General features: G+C 34.8%; 1 protein-coding gene and 4 long non-coding RNA genes across 14 annotated transcripts; 3 read left to right on the forward strand and 2 right to left on the reverse strand.

Moving 5' to 3' along the window:
* The first annotated feature begins 358 nt into the window (after nt 1-358).
* On the forward strand, nt 359-1,034 carry LOC135794361 (uncharacterized). Its single transcript, XR_010548875.1, has 3 exons — nt 359-491; nt 552-648; nt 701-1,034. It is a non-coding gene; the product is annotated as an uncharacterized lncRNA (long non-coding RNA).
* A 571-nt stretch (nt 1,035-1,605) lies between these two features.
* On the forward strand, nt 1,606-8,001 carry LOC135794267 (uncharacterized). Of its 8 annotated transcripts, XR_010548854.1 has the most exons (11): nt 1,606-1,720; nt 1,985-2,127; nt 2,236-2,274; nt 6,238-6,349; nt 6,846-6,901; nt 6,988-7,065; nt 7,152-7,225; nt 7,338-7,393; nt 7,502-7,553; nt 7,666-7,717; nt 7,830-8,001. It is a non-coding gene; the product is annotated as an uncharacterized lncRNA (long non-coding RNA). The 8 variants fall into 8 exon arrangements; XR_010548852.1 differs by having other exon boundaries at nt 1,606-2,127; XR_010548859.1 differs by lacking the exons at nt 1,606-1,720; nt 1,985-2,127; nt 2,236-2,274 and adding exons at nt 2,705-3,112; nt 6,629-6,787.
* A 1,791-nt stretch (nt 8,002-9,792) lies between these two features.
* On the reverse strand, nt 9,793-14,335 carry LOC135794217 (uncharacterized). 3 transcript variants are annotated; one of them, XR_010548828.1, is made up of 5 exons: nt 13,673-14,335; nt 12,905-13,585; nt 10,344-10,463; nt 10,129-10,283; nt 9,793-10,060 (listed from the first exon to the last, which is right to left on the reverse strand). It is a non-coding gene; the product is annotated as an uncharacterized lncRNA (long non-coding RNA). The 3 variants fall into 3 exon arrangements; XR_010548829.1 differs by having other exon boundaries at nt 13,659-14,335; XR_010548827.1 differs by having other exon boundaries at nt 12,905-14,319.
* A 2,299-nt stretch (nt 14,336-16,634) lies between these two features.
* LOC135794597 (uncharacterized) lies at nt 16,635-19,570 on the forward strand. Its single transcript, XM_065305931.1, has 2 exons — nt 16,635-16,726; nt 18,791-19,570. Exons 1-2 carry the CDS (start codon nt 16,706-16,708, stop codon nt 19,568-19,570), a joined length of 801 nt encoding a protein of 266 aa, XP_065162003.1. The 5' UTR covers nt 16,635-16,705.
* LOC135793723 (uncharacterized) lies at nt 17,957-18,573 on the reverse strand. Its single transcript, XR_010548704.1, has 2 exons — nt 18,226-18,573; nt 17,957-18,166 (listed from the first exon to the last, which is right to left on the reverse strand). It is a non-coding gene; the product is annotated as an uncharacterized lncRNA (long non-coding RNA).
* Nucleotides 19,571-19,651: the final 81 nt, after the last annotated feature.

The raw sequence follows: 19,651 nt of genomic DNA on the forward strand, positions 1-19,651 counted from the left end.
TAACCTAGATTTAGGTTTTCTTGCTCCAAAACCAAAGTAACATAACCTCATTTATAATCATAATCCTAACCTCATTTTATCTTACTTCCAGAGAATATATTGATTGGTTGAATCTATTGCAAGTATTCGAGTTAAAACTATGGATGTTAATCATTTCTTGTTACTTGACAATCGCCATTTTCTTTTGGTTTGAAAAAAGTCTCAAAACCAATGTGAATCGACCAGGACTCATGAAAATTATTGCTTTGTTTTTTACACAAGGATTAAAATCACATGATTTTCCATGTAATATTCGTGCTAATTGTTTAATTGCGATAATGTTCGTCATGTCAGTGCTGTATTCATCGCTTCTCTCTTCCGAGATTGTCGAAAAATTGATGACAGCCAGTTATGAAGCTGACATAAGGACGATTGAAGATCTGGCCAATTCAAAACTTCTGGTTGAATGGGCTAATCATCCGTATTGGCAGAGAGATTTTGAATCATTAACTGTAAATTATTTGAGGTTAGAAATGAATTAGTAATATTACAGCTATTAAAAATGTTTCCAGGATGCTGAAATTAAAGCTTTCTCACGTTGGACTGATGAAAACATAAATATTCCCTACACAAAGAAAGTAACAGCACATTATATGACAATTACCAAGTGTAGGTAATTTATCATAATGTAAAATAATATTTAATAGTTAATTATTTGCAGTATCGACATTATTGAACCAGAAAACCGGCGATTTTCTGTCTTTGGTGAAGCCTATGGATTATTTTTTCTTGAAATCATATTCGACGATTTCTATAACAAGTGAAGCATATTTATTGCACATGCCGCTATTAAATCAGTTTATTCTTTGGTGGAAAAGTGGCGGTTTGCTTACAAAATGGGAGTGGGATACTTACGCGACCGAAAACAAAATGGCGGATATACTAAAGTATCTGGATAATAAAATTCCACCGAAGGGACCAACCATATTGCTTTTGGAACACGTCCGGGGTGTTTTTCTGGTATGGATTATAGGAATTACAATTGCAATATTATCATTCATCATAGAACTCTTATTATATAGATGTATTGTTTACACCACTTTGATTTAACTGTTACCATTATTCGTTATTATAACATTTATCAATTCTTGCAATTGTTCGTATTTCCAGCGCATATTTCGCGATTAATAAATTAATGTAAAATTGCACAATCTTTCATTATTTTAATAATCCATATTCCGGGACTCCTACCTGTATCATTCAGAGATGGCACTAGCATGAACTAAAAATCATATAACAGAATTGTATTGTTTATTTCTATATTTATCGGCAAACGCGGATATTCGGCATGAGAATTGTGTTTGTTTTTAACACTATTTACTTTCTTATCACTTCCGCCGTGTGGAATGCAACGCATGAAATTCCCGAGTGTCGTCGTTGAAATCTCCTCGCGACGCATGCAGTAGATTCTAGTTTAGTCGGGATTGCGCAATTTGCAACAAGGTCGCATGCCATCGACGCGCTGGTCTTGCGCATCTCTTGCTTTCTTATCGTAAACTGTCGCGTCGTTGTTTGCTCTGCTACGACATGCGCTATCGATGGGTTTGCAGTCAGTTCCGCGCCGGTCGCTGGTTGGTCCAGGCGTGTTTTGACCGACTCGTATTGTTTGTTCGGACTTCGTGGTTCGGACTTTTGCTTTCTAAATTTGCATTATACTCGTTCATCAATCGAGTATTTAATTGTAACTACTATAGTAATGTAATTTATTATTTGCGCGTTTAATGTACATTATTATAAAAAAGTGGTAGATGTTTGATCGCGTTTCGTGTGCATACTAGGGCTGTACAATTTAGCCGGCTAAGCCGGTTAAAAAAGTTAACCTGGCTAATTAGCTGGCTGACTACTCGGCTTAGCCGGTTAACCGAAATTAGCCAGGCTAATCAGCTAAAGGCTAAACCGGCCAATTGGCTAATTTTATATTTTATACAATATCTTTGCTTCCAAGTATTGATAGGAAAATTCGACTAAAAGAAATTTAATACAAAGTAATTAATGAGTACTTATGCAAGTGACGAGGTTCAGTGTCGGTCGCTAAATGAATTGGATATAGGACGGGCCCCATGTAGATTTATTGATCATTATCCCTGCGTAAGTAACTTTTAATTTAACAATACATGTTGTATTTCTTCTATGATGTATGAATATTTTATTCTTAAATCTTATGAAATATTTCAACTTTTTTTCTTTTAATTACAGCACTTGCTGTGCCCTGGTGAATGATGTGCATAACAATTCGTAAGTTTACAATTCAATCATATTTTTAATTCTAATTTCGCGACAAATTATTATTTCTGCACCTTTTCTTGTCTGTATACAGATCACTGGTTGTGTAGGTTATTTTTGGTTTTAACATGAATTGTCATGTATTTATTATTTATTTATTATTATAAACAAAATTTATGTGCATTTAATTCGTATTGGGTAAATGGTTCCAATAGGCGTATATGCCAATATTTATGGTATATTTTTGATTTTGTATTATAATACATTTAGTACCGTCGCAAGCGGCCATATCGTTACAATATGCAATGTGACAATACCTATGGCGATTTTGCATGCAAAATTTCCCTAAACTAGTTTTCTAGTCGCATTCCTTAAGTTGGCCATCCTGCATGCGACCTTGTTTGTTGCACATAGTGCGCGTTTTATTGCGTTGTGCGCGCAGGATTATCGCGTGTGTTGGGCGCCGTTGCAGATTGTGCTGCGAGGTGTTCTCAGCGCAGTTTTGTGCCGGTCGTTGGTTGGGTAGGGCGTGTTTTTCGGGGCTGTTATCATTTTATTTGGAGTTTGTAAATCAGTAAATCGCGTTCATTTCGATAGTCCATCGACTGAATTTAGTTAGTAGTGACGCGTCTAGTGTTTATTATTAGATAATCAGGTGTCGAATATACAAAATCGGTAATTTTCTTTGCATTCATTGTGCGTGTTGCAAGATGCGTGCTATCAACTTGTTTACACTGCACGTTCGCGAGATACAGGTTGCATGCAACGTTTTTGCAACTTTTGTTGTGATATTATTTGGGCAATGGATTGGAACATGGACAATCTTCTTCGGGATAACCATGAAAGAACGGTACAGTGCAAACTTTTTAAAATTTTAATACACATTTGTACACGCATTGTTCTACAAGTTTTACGCATATGACGTGCATTTAAGTCTTTGCTTAGGCCGGATTGGAACGACCGATCTTGTTATTGTTGTGAACATGCTTATCTAACCGTGTCTAGTATTACTGTATTTAAATGTGACTTTACTTTGGTTCGTGGTGAATTTTGCGCCAAATTCTTGGCCATGATCATTTCGTATTTTAATACATTTGCATATATTTTAGTACCGTCGCAAGCGGCCATATAGTTTCAATATGCAATGTGACAATACCTATGGCGTATTTTCGTCGATTGCTTATCAGTATTTGTGTCTAAATAAGATTTCGAGTCGCATTTATATCATATTTTACACTTCGCGGGGAAGTTTTATTGCTTGTTTTGTCTCTGCCTTATTAAATTCTCCGTCGACTTATATTTGTTTGTTACGGAAATTCGACCTGCAACTGGCGAAAATTAGCATAAAAGAGGGATTTTTTCACCTTTTTTCGTGAAATGTTAGGGTTTTTTCGGGTTTGCACATAATCTTGTCGGCTCAATAACTTCAGTGCGGTGTCAAAAAATGCGGAATTTAATTCTTCGTCGGGTTGTATTTGTTCGTTACACGATTTCGGCCTGCAACCCGCGATAACTTGCATAAGTGGGTGATTTTTTCACCCTTCTTCATGAAATGTTTGTGTTTTTGGGGTTTGCACGTGATCTTGTTGGCTTAATAACTTCAAAATGGCGGCCAAAGTTTGCCCATTTCTTGCATTTTTCAAAACACGTGACGGAAAACAGACCATATCTCGGTGACTCTTGATCATATTTTAGTTTTTTTTTAAATTTAATAATAGGACAAGTGTGCGTTTTTATGATGCACCCCTGAACTCCCGCGAAATTCGGTGGTAACTGCCAGAAAATGGCCGCTAAAGTTTGCCCTTTTCTTGCATTTTTCAAAACACGCGATGGAAAACAGGCCATATTTCGAGAACCCTTTGTCATATTTTAGTTTTTTTTATTTAATAATAGGACAGAGTGCGTTTTTAAGATGCACCCCTGTACCCTCGCGAAATTCGGTCGTAACTGCCTCCAAATGGCCGCTAAAATTTGCAATTTTCTTGCATATTTCAAAATACGCGATGGAAAACAGGCCATATCTCGGGAACCCATTGTCAAATTTTAGTTTGTTCTTTATTTAACAATAGGACAAGTGTGCATTTTTAAGATGCACCCCTGTATTCCTGCGAAATTTTGTCGTTACTACCTCAAAATGGCCGCCAAAGTTTGCCCTTTTATTGCATTTTTCAAAACACGCGGTGGAAAACAGGCCATATCTCTGGAACCCTTTGTCATATTTTGGTTTTGACGTGATAACGTCTTTAAAATCGTTTTACGGGTGACCGGTTCAGAAACATTGTGTCACGAGCGAGGTCGATCGCGACCCCCCTCTCGTTATAACCAGAGAGAGACGGACCGATCTCCCGTCTCATCTCGAGCGCTGCCAGTCATTCCGACCCCCTCTCGTTATAACCAGAGAGACGGACCGATCTCCCGTCTCATCTCGAGCGCTGCCAGTCATTCCGTGCCAGTCATAGCGTTCGAGTGAGTTGACCGATCTTCCGTCTCTCTCACTCTAGCGGCATACAAACGAATGGAGATTTTCTCGTGCGGTTAAGTTTTCGTTGAATGTTTTATCGGCCGATAAAAAGTTTGTAGTGTGCGGGGAGCCTAACAGTAAAACAAAATGTGAAGTGCAAGTGAAGTGTTACAACAATTGCAACAAACAAAACTTATATCACCAATAAGACGTTATCACGTAAACATCTCGATCGTAAACCTACTTTACAAACAACTTAAATTTTTTTTTATTTAATAATAGGACAGGAGTGCGTTTTTAAGATGCACCCTTGAAGCCCCGCGAAATTCGATCGTAACTGCTTTAAAATGGACGTCAAAGTTTGCCCTTTTCTTGCATTTTTCGAAACACGCGATGGAAAACAGGCCATATCTCGGTGACCCTTGGTCATATTTTAGTTTTTTCTTTATTTAATAAGAGGACTAGAATGCATTTTTAAGATGCATCCCTGAACTCCCGCGAAATTCTGTCATAACTGCTTCAAAATGGCCGCCAAAATTTGCCCTTTTCTTGCATTTTTCAAAACACGCGATGGAAAACAGGCCATATCTCGGTGACCCTTTGTCATATTTTAGTTTTTTCTTTATTTAATGATAGGACAAGTGGGCATTTTTAATATGAACCCCTGAACCCCCGCGAAATTCGGTCGTATCTGCCACAAAATGGCCGCCAAAGTTTGCCCTTTTATTGCATTTTTTAAAACACGCGATGGAAAGCAGGCCATATCTCGGTTACCCTTTGTCATATTTTAGTTTTTTTTTATTTAATAATAGGACAAGAATGTGTTTTTAAAATGCACCCCTGAACCCTCGCAAAATTTGGTCATAACTGCCTCAAAATGGCCGCCAAAGTTTGCCCTTTTCTTGCATTTTTCAAAACACGCGGTGGAAAACAGGCCATATCTTGGGAACCCTTTGTCATATTTTAGTTTTTTCTTTATTTAATGATATGACAAGGGTGAATTTTAAGATGCACCCTGAACCCCAGCGAAATTCGGTCATAACTGCCTCAAAATGGCCGCCAAAGTTTGCCCTTTTCTTGCATTTTTCAAAACACGCGGTGGAAAACAGGACATATCTCGGGAACCCTTCGTTGTATATAGGATCCATGTGATTTTTGCCGAATGATTTGAAATTTTGCACACAGAATTTCACTATTGCTTATCTGTGTAACAAGTTTTTAGTCGCATTCCCCGCGTTTGCCTATCCTGCATACCCACCTTGTTTGTTGCAAATATTGCGCATTGCATTGCGGCGTGCGTGCAGTACTATCGCGTGTTGACGTGTGCTGCAGGTTTTGTGTCGGTCGTTGGTTAGGTCGGACAAACATATGGCAAATGACCATGTCGGATTACAAGGTGTGCCGGATTAAGCCGTGAACGGATTATCGGGATTCCACTGTATTGTTATTGTTCTGAACATGTCGTGAACTAATCGTGTATAATATTACTGTATTTAAATGTGATTTAATTTTAGGTCTTGGTGAATTCTGCGCCAAATATTTGCCCGAGGATCAACTCTTGGCTACCTGAAGTGGCGTCCGTCTTGTCCGTGTTCTAGCGACTTTCGTGCACCGCGGGAAAGAAAGGTAAAGTGTACTTTTTCATTGTGTTTGTTTACTGCAATTCCATTTAATTCATACGCTGTCATTAATTAAAAATATATTTATTTATTAAAAATTATACGAAATTTTGTGGATTTACATTTATATTTTTGAGTTTTACATGTTTCGCTCTGAGGGCATCTTCAGTAACAGTTTCAGATACTGATCAGCAAAAATAACCACCAATCGAAACTCAATAAATTCAACGTGGCGTCTAGGGATGCGGAATTAATTTCTCCTTCGGGTGGTATTTGCTTGTTGCAGGAATTCGACCTGCAACCCGCGAAAATTTGCATAAAAGCGCGATTTCTTCACCCTTTTCTCGTGATATGTTGGTATTTTTTCGTGTTTGCACGCGACCTTAGCGGGTCAATAAATTAAACTTGACGTCTAGAGATGCGGAATTAAATTCTCCGTCGGGTGGTATTTGTTTGTTGCAGTAATTCGACCTGTTCGAAGGACTAATTTTTGCTTGTTTTAGGGATTTTGCACCTGAGTCTGACATCGTAGAAGGACCATTCTGGTATCAGATTATAAGTAATTAATTCCTTTATCATTTTCCTAAATAAATATTGTGATTATCGTACAAATTGATTCCCAAAATTGCATTTTTATGTTCGAAGGACTAATTTTTGATGGTTTTGGGGATTTTGCACCTGAGTCTGACATCGTAGAAGGACCATTCTGGTATCAGAATATAAGTAATTAATTCCTTTATCATTTTCCTAAATAACTTTTGTGATTATCGTATAAATTGCTACCCAAAATTGCATTTTTATGTTCGAAGGACTAATTTTTGATGGTTTTTGGGATTTTGCACCTGATTCTGACATCGTAGAAGGACCATTCTTGTATCAGATTGTAAGTATTAAATTTCTTTATCAATTTCCTTAATAACTTTTGTGATTATCTCACATATTGACCCCCAAAATTGCATTTTTATGTTCGAAGGACTTACTTTTGATGGTTTTAGGGATTTTGCACCTGAGTCTGACATCATAGAAGGACCATTCTTGTATCAGATTATAAGTATTAAATTTCTTTATCATTTTCCTAAATAACTTTTGTGATTATCTCACAAATAAACCCTTTAAATTGCATTTTTATGTTCGAAAGACTAATTTTTGCTTGTTTTAGGGATTTTGCACCTGAGTCTGACATCGTAGAAGCACCTTTCTTGCATCAGATTGTAAGTATTTAATTTCTTTATCATTTTCCTAAATAACTTTTGTGATTATCTCACAAATTAACCCTTAAAATTGCATTTTTATGTTCGAAAGACTAATTTTTGCTTGTTTTAGAGATTTTGCACCTGAGTCTGACATCGTAGAAGCACCATTCTTGCATCAGATTGTAAGTAATTAATTTCTTTATCATTTTCCTAAATAACTTTTGTGATTATCTCACAAATTGGACCCCAAAATTGAATTTTTATGTTCGAAGGACTAATTTTTGCTTGTTTTAGGGATTTTGCACCTGAGTCTGACATCGTAGAAGAACCATTCTTGCATCAGATTGTTATTATTAAATTTCATTATCTTTAATAACTTTTGTGATTATTACACAAATTGACTCCCATAATTTATGCTTGTGTGTTTTCTTTAATAAAGAATATTTTAAAGTTTTTCTAATTATAATTATTTCTGTTATTTCTACCTGATCACATATTCATATTTAACGATCCCTCAAACTATTTATTTTGAAAAGTGCATGCTAGTGCCATCTATCAATTAGAAACTACAACAACCGAAAGTTTTGAGCTTCGGTCCGTCGCCACCAGAGGCAGCACATTACTAGTTACCGCGAAAACTTTATCAGCCTCCTCAACTTTCTGCTCTCCTAATATTCAATCTTTATTTTGTCGACTCTGGGAGGCAAAATGACACAAAATTTGGACTCGAAACAGTCGAAACTCAGGTTTTGGTATTCGGATCGCAGAAAGTGTAAGGAGGCTGATATAGTTTTCGCGGTAACTAATGACGGGTAAAAATAATGTTTAAAAATCTGTTTTCAGCAAGTGCAGCTTCTGTATAGGTGGAATTTTTAAATTCTGTTTTCGGATTCTGTAAGCTAAAATTCTATATCGACTATTTATGTAATTATTTTCTTAACATTGACTGTTTAGGCTGTATTGGCAGTTTTAATTAAAAAATTGTATTTTACATGCCAATCGGTCCTTAATCTATAAGTGTGTTACTAGTTTCCGATTCTGAATTTAATCTACTTTCAGAATCCGAAAGCAGAATTTAAAAATTTTAATTATTACAGAACCTGCATTTGCTGAAAAAAGATTTCGTCATAAAAAAGGCAAAATATTTTTCTTTTTTATGTCGAATGTTGTTTTCATTAAAATTGCAAATAGGGCCTAAACGGTTAGCATAAACTAAAAAAGTTACTAAAATAATCGATGTAGAATTAAATTATCAATCATAATCCGAAAACAGAATTTAAAAATTCCAACTTTTAATTTTCAACATAAAAAAGAGAAATCTTTTGCCTTTTTTATAACAAAATCATTTCTTTAAAAAATTTTTGTGCCATTTTTGTGGTTTTTCAATAATGATGCCATCTTATCCAGAATTCTTCAAGGATCAAGAATATGTAATTATTTTTATTCTAGCCCTTTTAGTTGTCGAGATAATTAACATTTAATCATCATAAATTAGGCTATCTCGACAACCAAAAGGGCTAGAATAAAAAGAACTACATATTCTTGATCCTTGAGGAATTCTAGACAAGATGGCATATTTTTCTCAAAATGAAGAAATGGGCACAAAAAATTTTTAAAGAAAAGATTTTGTTATAAAAAAGGCAAAAGATTTCTCTTTTTTATGTAGAAAATTAAAAGTTGGAATTTTGAAATTCTGTTTGAGGCTGCTGATACATAATTTAATTCTACATCGATTATTTTTGTAAAGTTTTTTGCTATCATTAACCGTTTAGGCCCTATTTGCAATTATAATAAAACACGTGTATCCCGTCGGAATAGTCTAATTTATGAAGATTAAATGGTAATTATCTCGACAACTAGAAGGGCTAGAAAAAAAAGAACTACATATTCTTGATCCTTGAAGAATTCTGGACAAGATGGCATCCTTATTGAAAAACAACAAAAATGGCACAAAAATTTTGTCGAGAATTCAGTGAAATTATACACAAAATTCTTTTGAATATTAGGATCGCAGAAAGTGCAGTAGGCTGAATCTCCAGCAATCTTGAATAGCGGCGTAGTTTAGTTACTCGTGGATAGATGACACTAGTGATACCGTTTTTGAATTAATATTGATACAATATAAAATTAATTTTGAACTATTTTCCATATTTAACAGTGGCATTTCCAATAAAGTTTAAGGGATTTATGGATTAAATAAAGGAGTAACGATGTTGCGCGCTAAGTTCTCCGTTTGGAACAAATAAAACGATAAAAATTTATAGTCAAAAATATAAAACTACCTTTTTATTCAAACATGTAGAATATACACAATCACAAACTCAGTTTCTTAATGTATACAGCATTTTCAACAATACAAGCAAGAAAACGAGATAATAATATGCAATTATATAATTCTTTTTTTATAACTTTTAACAAAATAAACAAAAATGATAACAATAACAGCTTCAAGATGTTGTAAATTCAGTCAATCGTGTTTGGAATCATCATCAACACCGGCAATCCAATCTTCAATTTCTTGTACACTATAAACCAGGATGAATAACAGAATAGTAAAATATAAAATATTATAAATTGCCAAAATATAACATACGTTCTTGGAACTTAAGTCCAGTTGACACATCCATCTTCAGTAATTAAAACATAATCCTCAATACGGACTCCTCCACCAGTACCACGGAACCTCTCCAGTTGGTCCCTATTGATTAACTTGACCATCTCAGGATTAGCCAATGAATCATCCAACAACTGGAAAATATTTATGTAAATGAAGTATACATATACATAAATTAAATTAATTATTCTTACAGGATCCATAAAAATTTCCATTTAGGGCACCGTGCGAAGGTAGCGGTAGAAGTGACTCCCATTCAAGGCACCGTACAATTTAGTGCAAGAACGGCAGCCCCACGACATAGCGTTCGCCGGCTAAAACAAAAAAACCACAAAATTAGAAGACCAAAAAAAAAGCATTTTTGTAGGCTTCCCGACGGCTAAGCCCACAATATATATAATTTATATTATAAAGAATTTAAATATCTATTATTTGCTAAAAGAACGGTTGTCCTACGACATGGCGTTCGCCCGCTAAACACTAAAAACCAAAAAATTCGACGACCAAAAAAACACAAATAGGGCATTTTTTGTAGGTTTCCCGAGGGATAAACCCACAAATTATGTATGAGAATTATAAATAATTTAAATATCTATAATTTGGTGAGAATGGTTGTCCTATGACATGGCGTTCGCCCGCTAAACACTAAAAACCACAAAATTAGACAACCGAAAAAGACAAAAAGAGCATTTTTGTAGGTTTCCCCAGGGATAAACCCACATATTATACATGAAAATTAAAAAGAATTTAAGTATCTATAATTTAGTGAGAGAACGGTTGTCCCACGACATGGCGTTCCAGAGCTAAATACTAAAAATCACAAAATTAGCCGACCAAAAAACATAAAAAGGGCATTTTTTTAGGTTTCCCGAGGGATAAACCCACAAATTATATATGAGAACTATTAATAATTTAAATATCTATAATTTAGTGAAAGAACGGTTGTCCTACGACATGGCGTTCGCCCGCTAAATACTAAAAACCACAAAATTTGCCGATCAAAAAACATAAAAAGCGCATTTTTATAAGTTTTCCGTTGGATAAACCCACATATTATACATGGAAATTATAAAGAATTTGAATATCTATAATTTGGCGAAAGAACAGTTATCCTACGATATGGCGTTCGCCCGCTAAACACTAAAAACCACAAAATTAGTCGACCGAAAAACACAAAAGGGGCATTTTTGTAGGTTTCCCAAGAGTTAAACCCACAAATTATATATGAAAATTATAAAGAATTTGAATATCTATAATTTGGTGAAGAAACGGTTATCCTACGACATGGCGTTCGCCCGCTAAATACTGAAAGCCACAAAATTAGCCGACCGAAAGACACAAAAATGGCATTTTCATAGGTTTCTCGAGGGATAAACCCACAAATTATACATGAAAATTATAAAGAAATTGAATATCTATAATTTGGTGAAAAAACGGTGATCCTACGACATGGCGTACATCAGCTAAATACTAAAAACAACAAAATTAGCCAACCGAAAAACACAAAAGGGCATTTCTGAAAGTTTCCCGAGGGATAAACTCACAAATTATACATGAAAATTATAAAGAATTTGAATATCTATAATTTGGTAAAGAAACGGTTATCCTACGACATGGCGTTCGCCCGCTAAACACTGAAAGCCACAAAATTAGCCGACCGAAAGTCACAAAAATGGCATTTTCGTAGGTTTCCCGAGGGATAAACCCACAAATTATACATGAAAATTATAAAGAAATTGAATATCTATAATTTCGTGAAAAAACGGTGATCCTACGACATAGCGTACATCAGCTAAATACTAAAAACCCCAAAATTAACCGACTGAAAAACACAAATAGGGCATTTCTGCAGGTTTCCCGAGGGATAAACTCACAAACTATACATGAAATTTATAAAGAATTTGAATATCTATAATATGGTGAAAGAACGGTTATCCTACGACGTGGCGTTCGCCCGCTAAACACTAAAAACCACAAAATTAGCCGACCGAAAAACACAAAAAGGGCATTTTTGTAGGTTTCCCGATGGTTATTTTCAAAAATTCATATCTCTTAAACTAAAAGAGATAGCTACCAACGAATTGTTGATTATGAAAGACTGGAAAATTCTCTACCAGATAAAAATATAAAATAATTATATTTCCTACAGTAAAAGGTCGAAAAACGCGACTAAAAGTGCTAAAAAGTGACATTTTGCAATTTTTGCCTATTTTATTCAATCGCGAATATCTCGTAAACTAAAAGAGATAAATAAGATCTGATCGCAGCGTCTTAATCTACGGACCAATCTCTATCAGATAGGATAGTTAAAAGGGAAATCTGAGAGATGAAATTTTAAGTCTTAAGAAAAAATTGCCAAGGGGGGGTGCTTGATACTTTTTTTCGACGATTTTCAAAAATTCATATCTCTTAAACTAAAAGAGATAGCTACCAACGAATTGTTGATTATGAAAGATTGGAAAATTCTCTATCAGATAAAAATATAAAATAATTATATTTCCTACAGTAAAAGGTCGAAAAACGCGACTAAAAGTGCTAAAAAGTGACATTTTTCAATTTTTGCCCATTTTATTCAATCGCGAATATCTCGTAAACTAAATGAGATAAATAGGTACAAATAGCAGAAACTATTCTACGGACTATTCTCTATAAGATTAAAATAATTCAATTTAATGGGGTAAAATACGACGCTATACCGACGATTGCACGTGCATATGTTGGCGCATAAAAATACAAGACAGTCAGGTGTACTCACTACTTATGGCGTTGATATTATAATACAATCTTGAGTCCAAACCGCTGGTAGGATGCTTGCAGTCCGTTGAGGCCCCGTACAAACCCTCATGGAATTGGAATTATTTTTAACGCGCACTTTAATAGTGCAATACGGATTACGCGATACTTTCGGATTTTTAATCGCGTCCCGCACTCGATTTGTCGAATATTCGGATACATTTTTTGTAAACACTGCGTACTTTCCCTAACAGGTGAAAGGGGACAAGGCACGACCCTCCTTCGGTAGCTAATTGAACACGATTCAATAAAATGGTTAAATCAAACGCGTCGCGACCCGCACTCGATGAGTATTTCGTTACACCTCTCCAGGTCTCTCGCGAATATCGTTTATCACTTATACCTGTGAATCGAAACAAAGATTAAAAATACTGGGTAAGGATGATTTGGTAGATATTCGGAACTAAAAAATTTTTAAAGAATAAAATAAATAAATGATAAATTAATCAAAATTGGCAAGGATTTTTTTAAATTATGAAAAATAAGAATATTAAAAGGATTGAAAAACAATAAAGTAATAATGATATTAAGAGGTAGTGTGTTAAAACATGAAGGTGTGGAATATTAGTAGACACAAAAAGTACATAAACCGAAAACGAACGCGCCCGAATTACAAAAATGCCCCAATATATCGAATATGTACCTGAAAGACAAGCAGAAAGAACAATTAGTAACAGAAAATTTAAAAATTATTAGAGACATTGGATAAACGATACAGCAATGTTCAAACCTTTTTCCAATCTTGGGAAAGTAAGACTAATCCGGGACGTCAGGTGGGTGACCTTGAAAGGTCATCTAGAAACAGCAGAAAATTTTAAGTGCAAAGAGAAATAACAGTAAGTACAATTATTTTTTTTAATATACATGTCTGCGATTGAAAACAGGAACGTTTTCAAGAAGTGGATTGAGAAACCGATCGTAATGCACCATCAACAACGTCGCACGCAATAAACAGAAAATAAAACAGAATTAAAATATAACAAAATACTAAAGAATAAGTAAATGATAAATGTAACGTTAGAAAATAAAAATAAGAGTGCGTTATCAGCAGTGCCGAATGGTGTTGGAGTGTTAAAATCAAAACAACAACATGGCATCTCTTTGTGTTAGCAGTGCTGCACAATTGGCACTCTACTACCGCAAAGTTACCGTTTGAAACATGTGAAAAGCAAACAAACAGCTGATAACTTCGCCGCGTACACTTCGAGAAGGTGAAACTGCGATCACCCCATACCACATGTCGATTGCACAATAAAATTACATCCGAATATTCCAATTAGACGCATTGCAAGTACATGATTTGATTTATGTGATGACGCAACTTGGTGGTTGCGAACGTGAAAACGACGTTTGAATCGCGGCCATATTGCAAACACGCGTCTAACGCCGTATAAAACAATGCAGCGTGCAAATATTACGAATTACATATTTAATAAAAAGGCGCAAATGAAAATAATGCAAGAAACTTACTTATGAGTGCCTCGAGGAATGTTTTTCACTTGGTAGCAACACTTTTTTACTGATTTAATAAATTATTGGCAATGTTATTAGCGGAGGTGTAACTGCAGACAATGTCGCGCACTGAATGATGATGCTGAGCGTGCGTTGCGCGTTAACTTGTTTCCCTGCGCCGCTTCCTGCGCCGGACTTGCGCACAAAAAGTTCGGCGTTGAGGTGATGTTGATAAACCCGAAAACAAAAACATGCAAACAACGCACGAATTCTATATTACTTTAAGATCGCATATTGCATGACATGATTGCATTCGAAGATCACTTGGAATGTTAAGAGATAGTGTGAGTTGTTATTTTTTCTGCGCGACTTCCGACGTCTCACCCCGCAGCCCGAAGTGCGCATAAGACGACGGGTAGTATCAGTGTGATAGAACGCCTGAAAACAGACAAATAAATGAAATTGAATGTTTATTTTGATTTACTTGAAATATTAAACATAAATACTTGTTACTTTAATTGTAGTATTAAATAATTATTTAATTTATATAATATTCTTAGGAATTATTGTCGCAACTATCCTAAAATATTTAAAAAATTTTGAAAAATAAAATATTGACACTCAGAACTTTGTGGTGTACTCAGCAATTCTTTGCAAAGAACAAAACTAAACATTTGAGTTGTATCCACCTACCACGTTCCGAAACCGTGTTTAAAAGTGCTAAAAAATAGACATTTTCATTTTCTCTTATTTTAATATCTAAAAACGGCAGAGAGGAACGGATTGAAACAAATTAATCTACTGAAAATTAATTCTCTATACGACAAAGTATTAAAATAGTGCATGATATACCTCAGCGAAGCAAACACGCTCGCGACAGTTCATGATAAGACTACCTGCGCGAACTAAACTAAACTAAACTAAAAAGCAGAGCGAGGCGTGAAAGGATGGCAACGACAACACACACGGCAATCACGTTTGCTGATAAATATCTAAATAAACAAAACAAGTCTATTTTAATGATTTTTAGTACATGCTAACGTTTGCTGATAAATATCTAAAATAAATTAAAACAATGATAAATTAAAATTCGATTTATGTAATTTTAAATTCTTATGATACATGCTAAATATTTAAGTGCTATATAAATCTATAATGAGATGATGATATACGTTTTATTGAATCTTCACCAAATAATATTCAACAACATTGCAATACAAATAAACGTATAACTAAACTGAAATCTAAGTACACGGCAAACAGTTTCTATAAATAATGAAATTATTTTACTTACCGGTTATGTAAATCGACGGCAAGTTGGCGAATGCTGAAATAAATGAGAAACAAAACATTAGCTACAGCATTTCGTGCTATGTTGAAATGAATCTGCGTTCCGTCGGAACCCAAACTTTGAATTAAAATTCTTGTTATTCGCATAATAATCATAGGAATGACAATATTTACCTGGTAGCACATTGATTCATGCTCCTCTGTTGATGACAAATATGTTTTTCACAAGTCAATTGATTATTAGCGTTTATAGCGTTGATATTTTCACCGGCCGTGGCCCGACGGCAACGGATTCACGAACACGTCAATAAATTAAACACGCAAAATTTACAATTACGTAGATTACACACGCGATAAATAGCTGATAAAAGCTCAAACAAGTTTATTAACACTAATTATCACCGGCGATCAGGAAATATAACACGATTTACCGAACTTACATCAAAGAATAACACAAGTCGAAAGTGTGGAATGTGCGCTCGTCGTGTATCAGAGCAATTATAATATTTCTGGACAATATTGTACTACAAGTAACTTTCATTATGCGACCGCTCTCTTCTACGGTAGCTTACAAACAGAAAATAGTCGGCCGACTGCTGTCTAGTCTGCGCACTCACCACAAACCCAACTGTTTAGTTGGCGTAGTGTGCGCGCTAACAGCCCAACCCGATCAAACTATCGGCCGATAAAAAGTTTGTGGTCTGCGGGGCTATATTAACTAAAGCAGGTGAATATGTCAAAAACTGACATTATGTTGCAAAACTTTCAATTTAGGGCCAATTGTATTTTAGGGGTACGACTTAGCCAACTACTTAGCCCCTACTCGTAGAGAAATATTACAAAATATAGGCCAGAATTTAAAAGTAGACAATAAAAAGTTTTTTGGCAACGTTGCACAAATATCTTCATGTTATTCGGGCAACTTCGTAACGTACCGTTAAAAACAATACAAAACAAATAAACAATTATTTCCAACGTTACGTGATCATTTCTTCGAGTTATTTTCGGTAGTGCAGTAACGATGTATTCAAATCGGAAACGCGTAAGTCAAAAGTTTTAAATTACATGTAAGATTAGCATTCATTATTAACTTCTTAATGTGGTTTGTGATTTATTAAATAATTAATTGCGGTGAATAATTTTTAACAAAATATTAGGTTTGCCAAAAGGAAACTAGTTTTGATTTGATATTTGAAGACTCTAACACGTAATTTGGATGCGGTCACAGGTTTGCAATAAAATTATTGCTAGAATAAAGTTTAACTTATACTGTTAGTTCATAATAATATAATAAATAAGTATAGATGTCGTTGTGTCCTTCGGTAATGACGCTTTCCACATTCAGACATCTTTGCCCCTGGACTCTACTGTCTCTTGAAATCAGACACAACTTTCATTAGTTGATTAATGAAAGTTATCAAAGCAATAATAAAGCATTGCAAGATTTATTGAAGGCAAAAAATGCACCTAAACCAATGCCCAAAACATTACTTCAAAACATTACGTAAAAAACACAAACCTTCCAAAGCCTTCTAAATCACGAGTTCTTCCATGGCTTGCTACTATTTCAATATTTCCGAATGATTACGCATAAATATTTTCTGCGGAATAAAAAGCACATTAATTTGCAAACCAAAATACTAAATTTACCTAAATAGTGTAATCGTTTTGGCAATTAACAGATACTTTAAGTACCTACTTCCTTGAAAACTTGACATGATCCTTATTAGTCGTCCATATTATTTCCTCCAAAAAATTCAGTTGAAAACAATGTTATATTATTCAACATCACTTGAGTTTTTCTAGGGTTTTAGCATCTTCTTTCTCCAGCTCTCTTTCCATAGAGATGGACTTTATTTCTACCTCCGCAGAAATCTACAGATAAAAATTGATAGTTATTAGGAATAAACTCACATCACGAACAATTATTTCGTAACCCCGGTTTTTGTAGATTATGATCTCACCCACTTGGTACTTTCAGATAATCGTTTGGATTTTAAAATGCGTACACACTAACCCACATTCACACGGTCACATGTTCACACAAACATAACCTCAACCAAAAAAACTGATTCAGTTGAAACAAACGATAAACGTTTGACAAATAAATTATATAATGTGACAATACATACGATAGCTTGATTTGTAGAAATAGGTCCCAACAAAAAAAATGATTTAAATGGTGGACGTCATCACCTTTATCGAAAATTGTGAGACACGGTTTTCCGAAGGAGTTTTTTTTACACAGAACCGTATTAATTTTATACCACAATGCTCAGAATCGGTTTTATTTTCTTTATTTCATACATTTTGTCGTAAAATAAGTGTTTGTACTCTTCAAGAGAATTCCTACAAATGTTCTTCCAATTATTCTCGGCGCAGCCCTATGCGTTTTCAAATACACAGTTTTAGCCTATTCCATCGTTCACTCACGTGATTCCAATATCATAACCACAATTTGATAACATATTTGATCTATAATCTGTGAAATTAAAGTTTAAAATAAACTATAATGCAGATAAATTTGAAGTGTTCACTTACCTGTATCTCTTGCCAAGTTGAAGCGATATAATGCTGAGCGAACTGTATTTTCTTCATCAAAGGAAGACAACACAAACAAAATATTGGAAGAATATATTTCTTATTAATACAGACACTCAAAATAGTGATTTTTAGCTTTTAATATCTATACACCCTAAAGAAAAGAAAACTGAAGAGACCCCCCTCTTCAAATTTTAGCGACATCTATTTGCTTTTTTATTGGATTTCCAAAATTACTTAAAATTCATAAAATACGTCAGCACCTTCAGTTCAGTACTTAAAATTGATTTGAAGTATGACATATGCAGCGTCATGGCAAGCTATGACCGAAAAGATGAGCCTGAATTAGCTGGCCCTGCCTTAAACAAAAATCGAACGTTACTTCCGATTATCACTTTCTGATAGCATCATTATCAAACTAACCTGTAATCCCTAAACTTACCTTGTAATTAAAATGATTCCATCCGAAAGATATTTCATGTATCCAACAAGGGTATACAAATTAAATCAATTTAAATCCGAATTTTTAAACTTACTTAAAAATGTTTTTGAAATTTTATTCTAGGAAAACCCAGAACATGACATTAAAGAAGAACCTGCTACCAAGGATATTAAACTCGAACCTGATTGGGAAGAGAGACTTCTACAAGAATTCCCAGACCTCGACGTGAAACCAAAACCATCAATATTATGGGAAGGAGATGTGGTGAAAACTCCTCAAATAAAGTTCCAAGAAACTCCCACGTTGCACACAATCCAAGCATCAATACCATTGGAACCACTCGTTCAGTTACCACCCGAATCGCCACCAATTCCAGATGATAACATTACGGAACAAACAATTGATGAAATGTTTGCGGACACCTTTGAACAGTTTCGAAAAAATTTGAAGCATAAAGAACGAGGTGTGAGCTCACTCAAACATTTCCTCGACTTTCTCCCGCGAAACATTCAAAATATGAACAATGCATTAAACAATAAATGTGTGGAATATGAGAGAGTCAATAAAGAAGTTAATATGCTAAGAAATGCCAAAGCGGTGCACGATACAGCGTACAATAATTTCAAGACGTTTGTTCAAAGAGGACCCAGGGCTATGTCTGGATTTGTGCTGGAAGAAACCACTGCGATTTTGGTACAGTTTGAATCGGTAAATCGACAATTGGATATAAAACTGACGAAACTTGCGGCGATCGATAAGAAAATTAGAGATTTACAAAATCAAGTGTTTGCGGCAATGAATGATTATCGAAAAAGCGAGATAATTTGCGAAAATTATCACCGACGACATCGAACATTCCAAACGAATATTCATTCATTTTTAGATTCATTCAAAACGACTTAACGACTTACTTTTTGTTTAATTTTTTTTTTTAAATTGGATTCGTTATGTATTGTCTGTTTTATTAAGTCATTTTAATAAAAG

Source organism: Atheta coriaria, unplaced genomic scaffold (assembly GCF_025399875.1).
Source record: "Atheta coriaria isolate IRGN ID8LTWV9N9 unplaced genomic scaffold, Caltech_Dcor_3.1 hic_scaffold_6_pilon, whole genome shotgun sequence".
Taxonomy (NCBI): domain Eukaryota; kingdom Metazoa; phylum Arthropoda; class Insecta; order Coleoptera; family Staphylinidae; genus Dalotia; species Dalotia coriaria.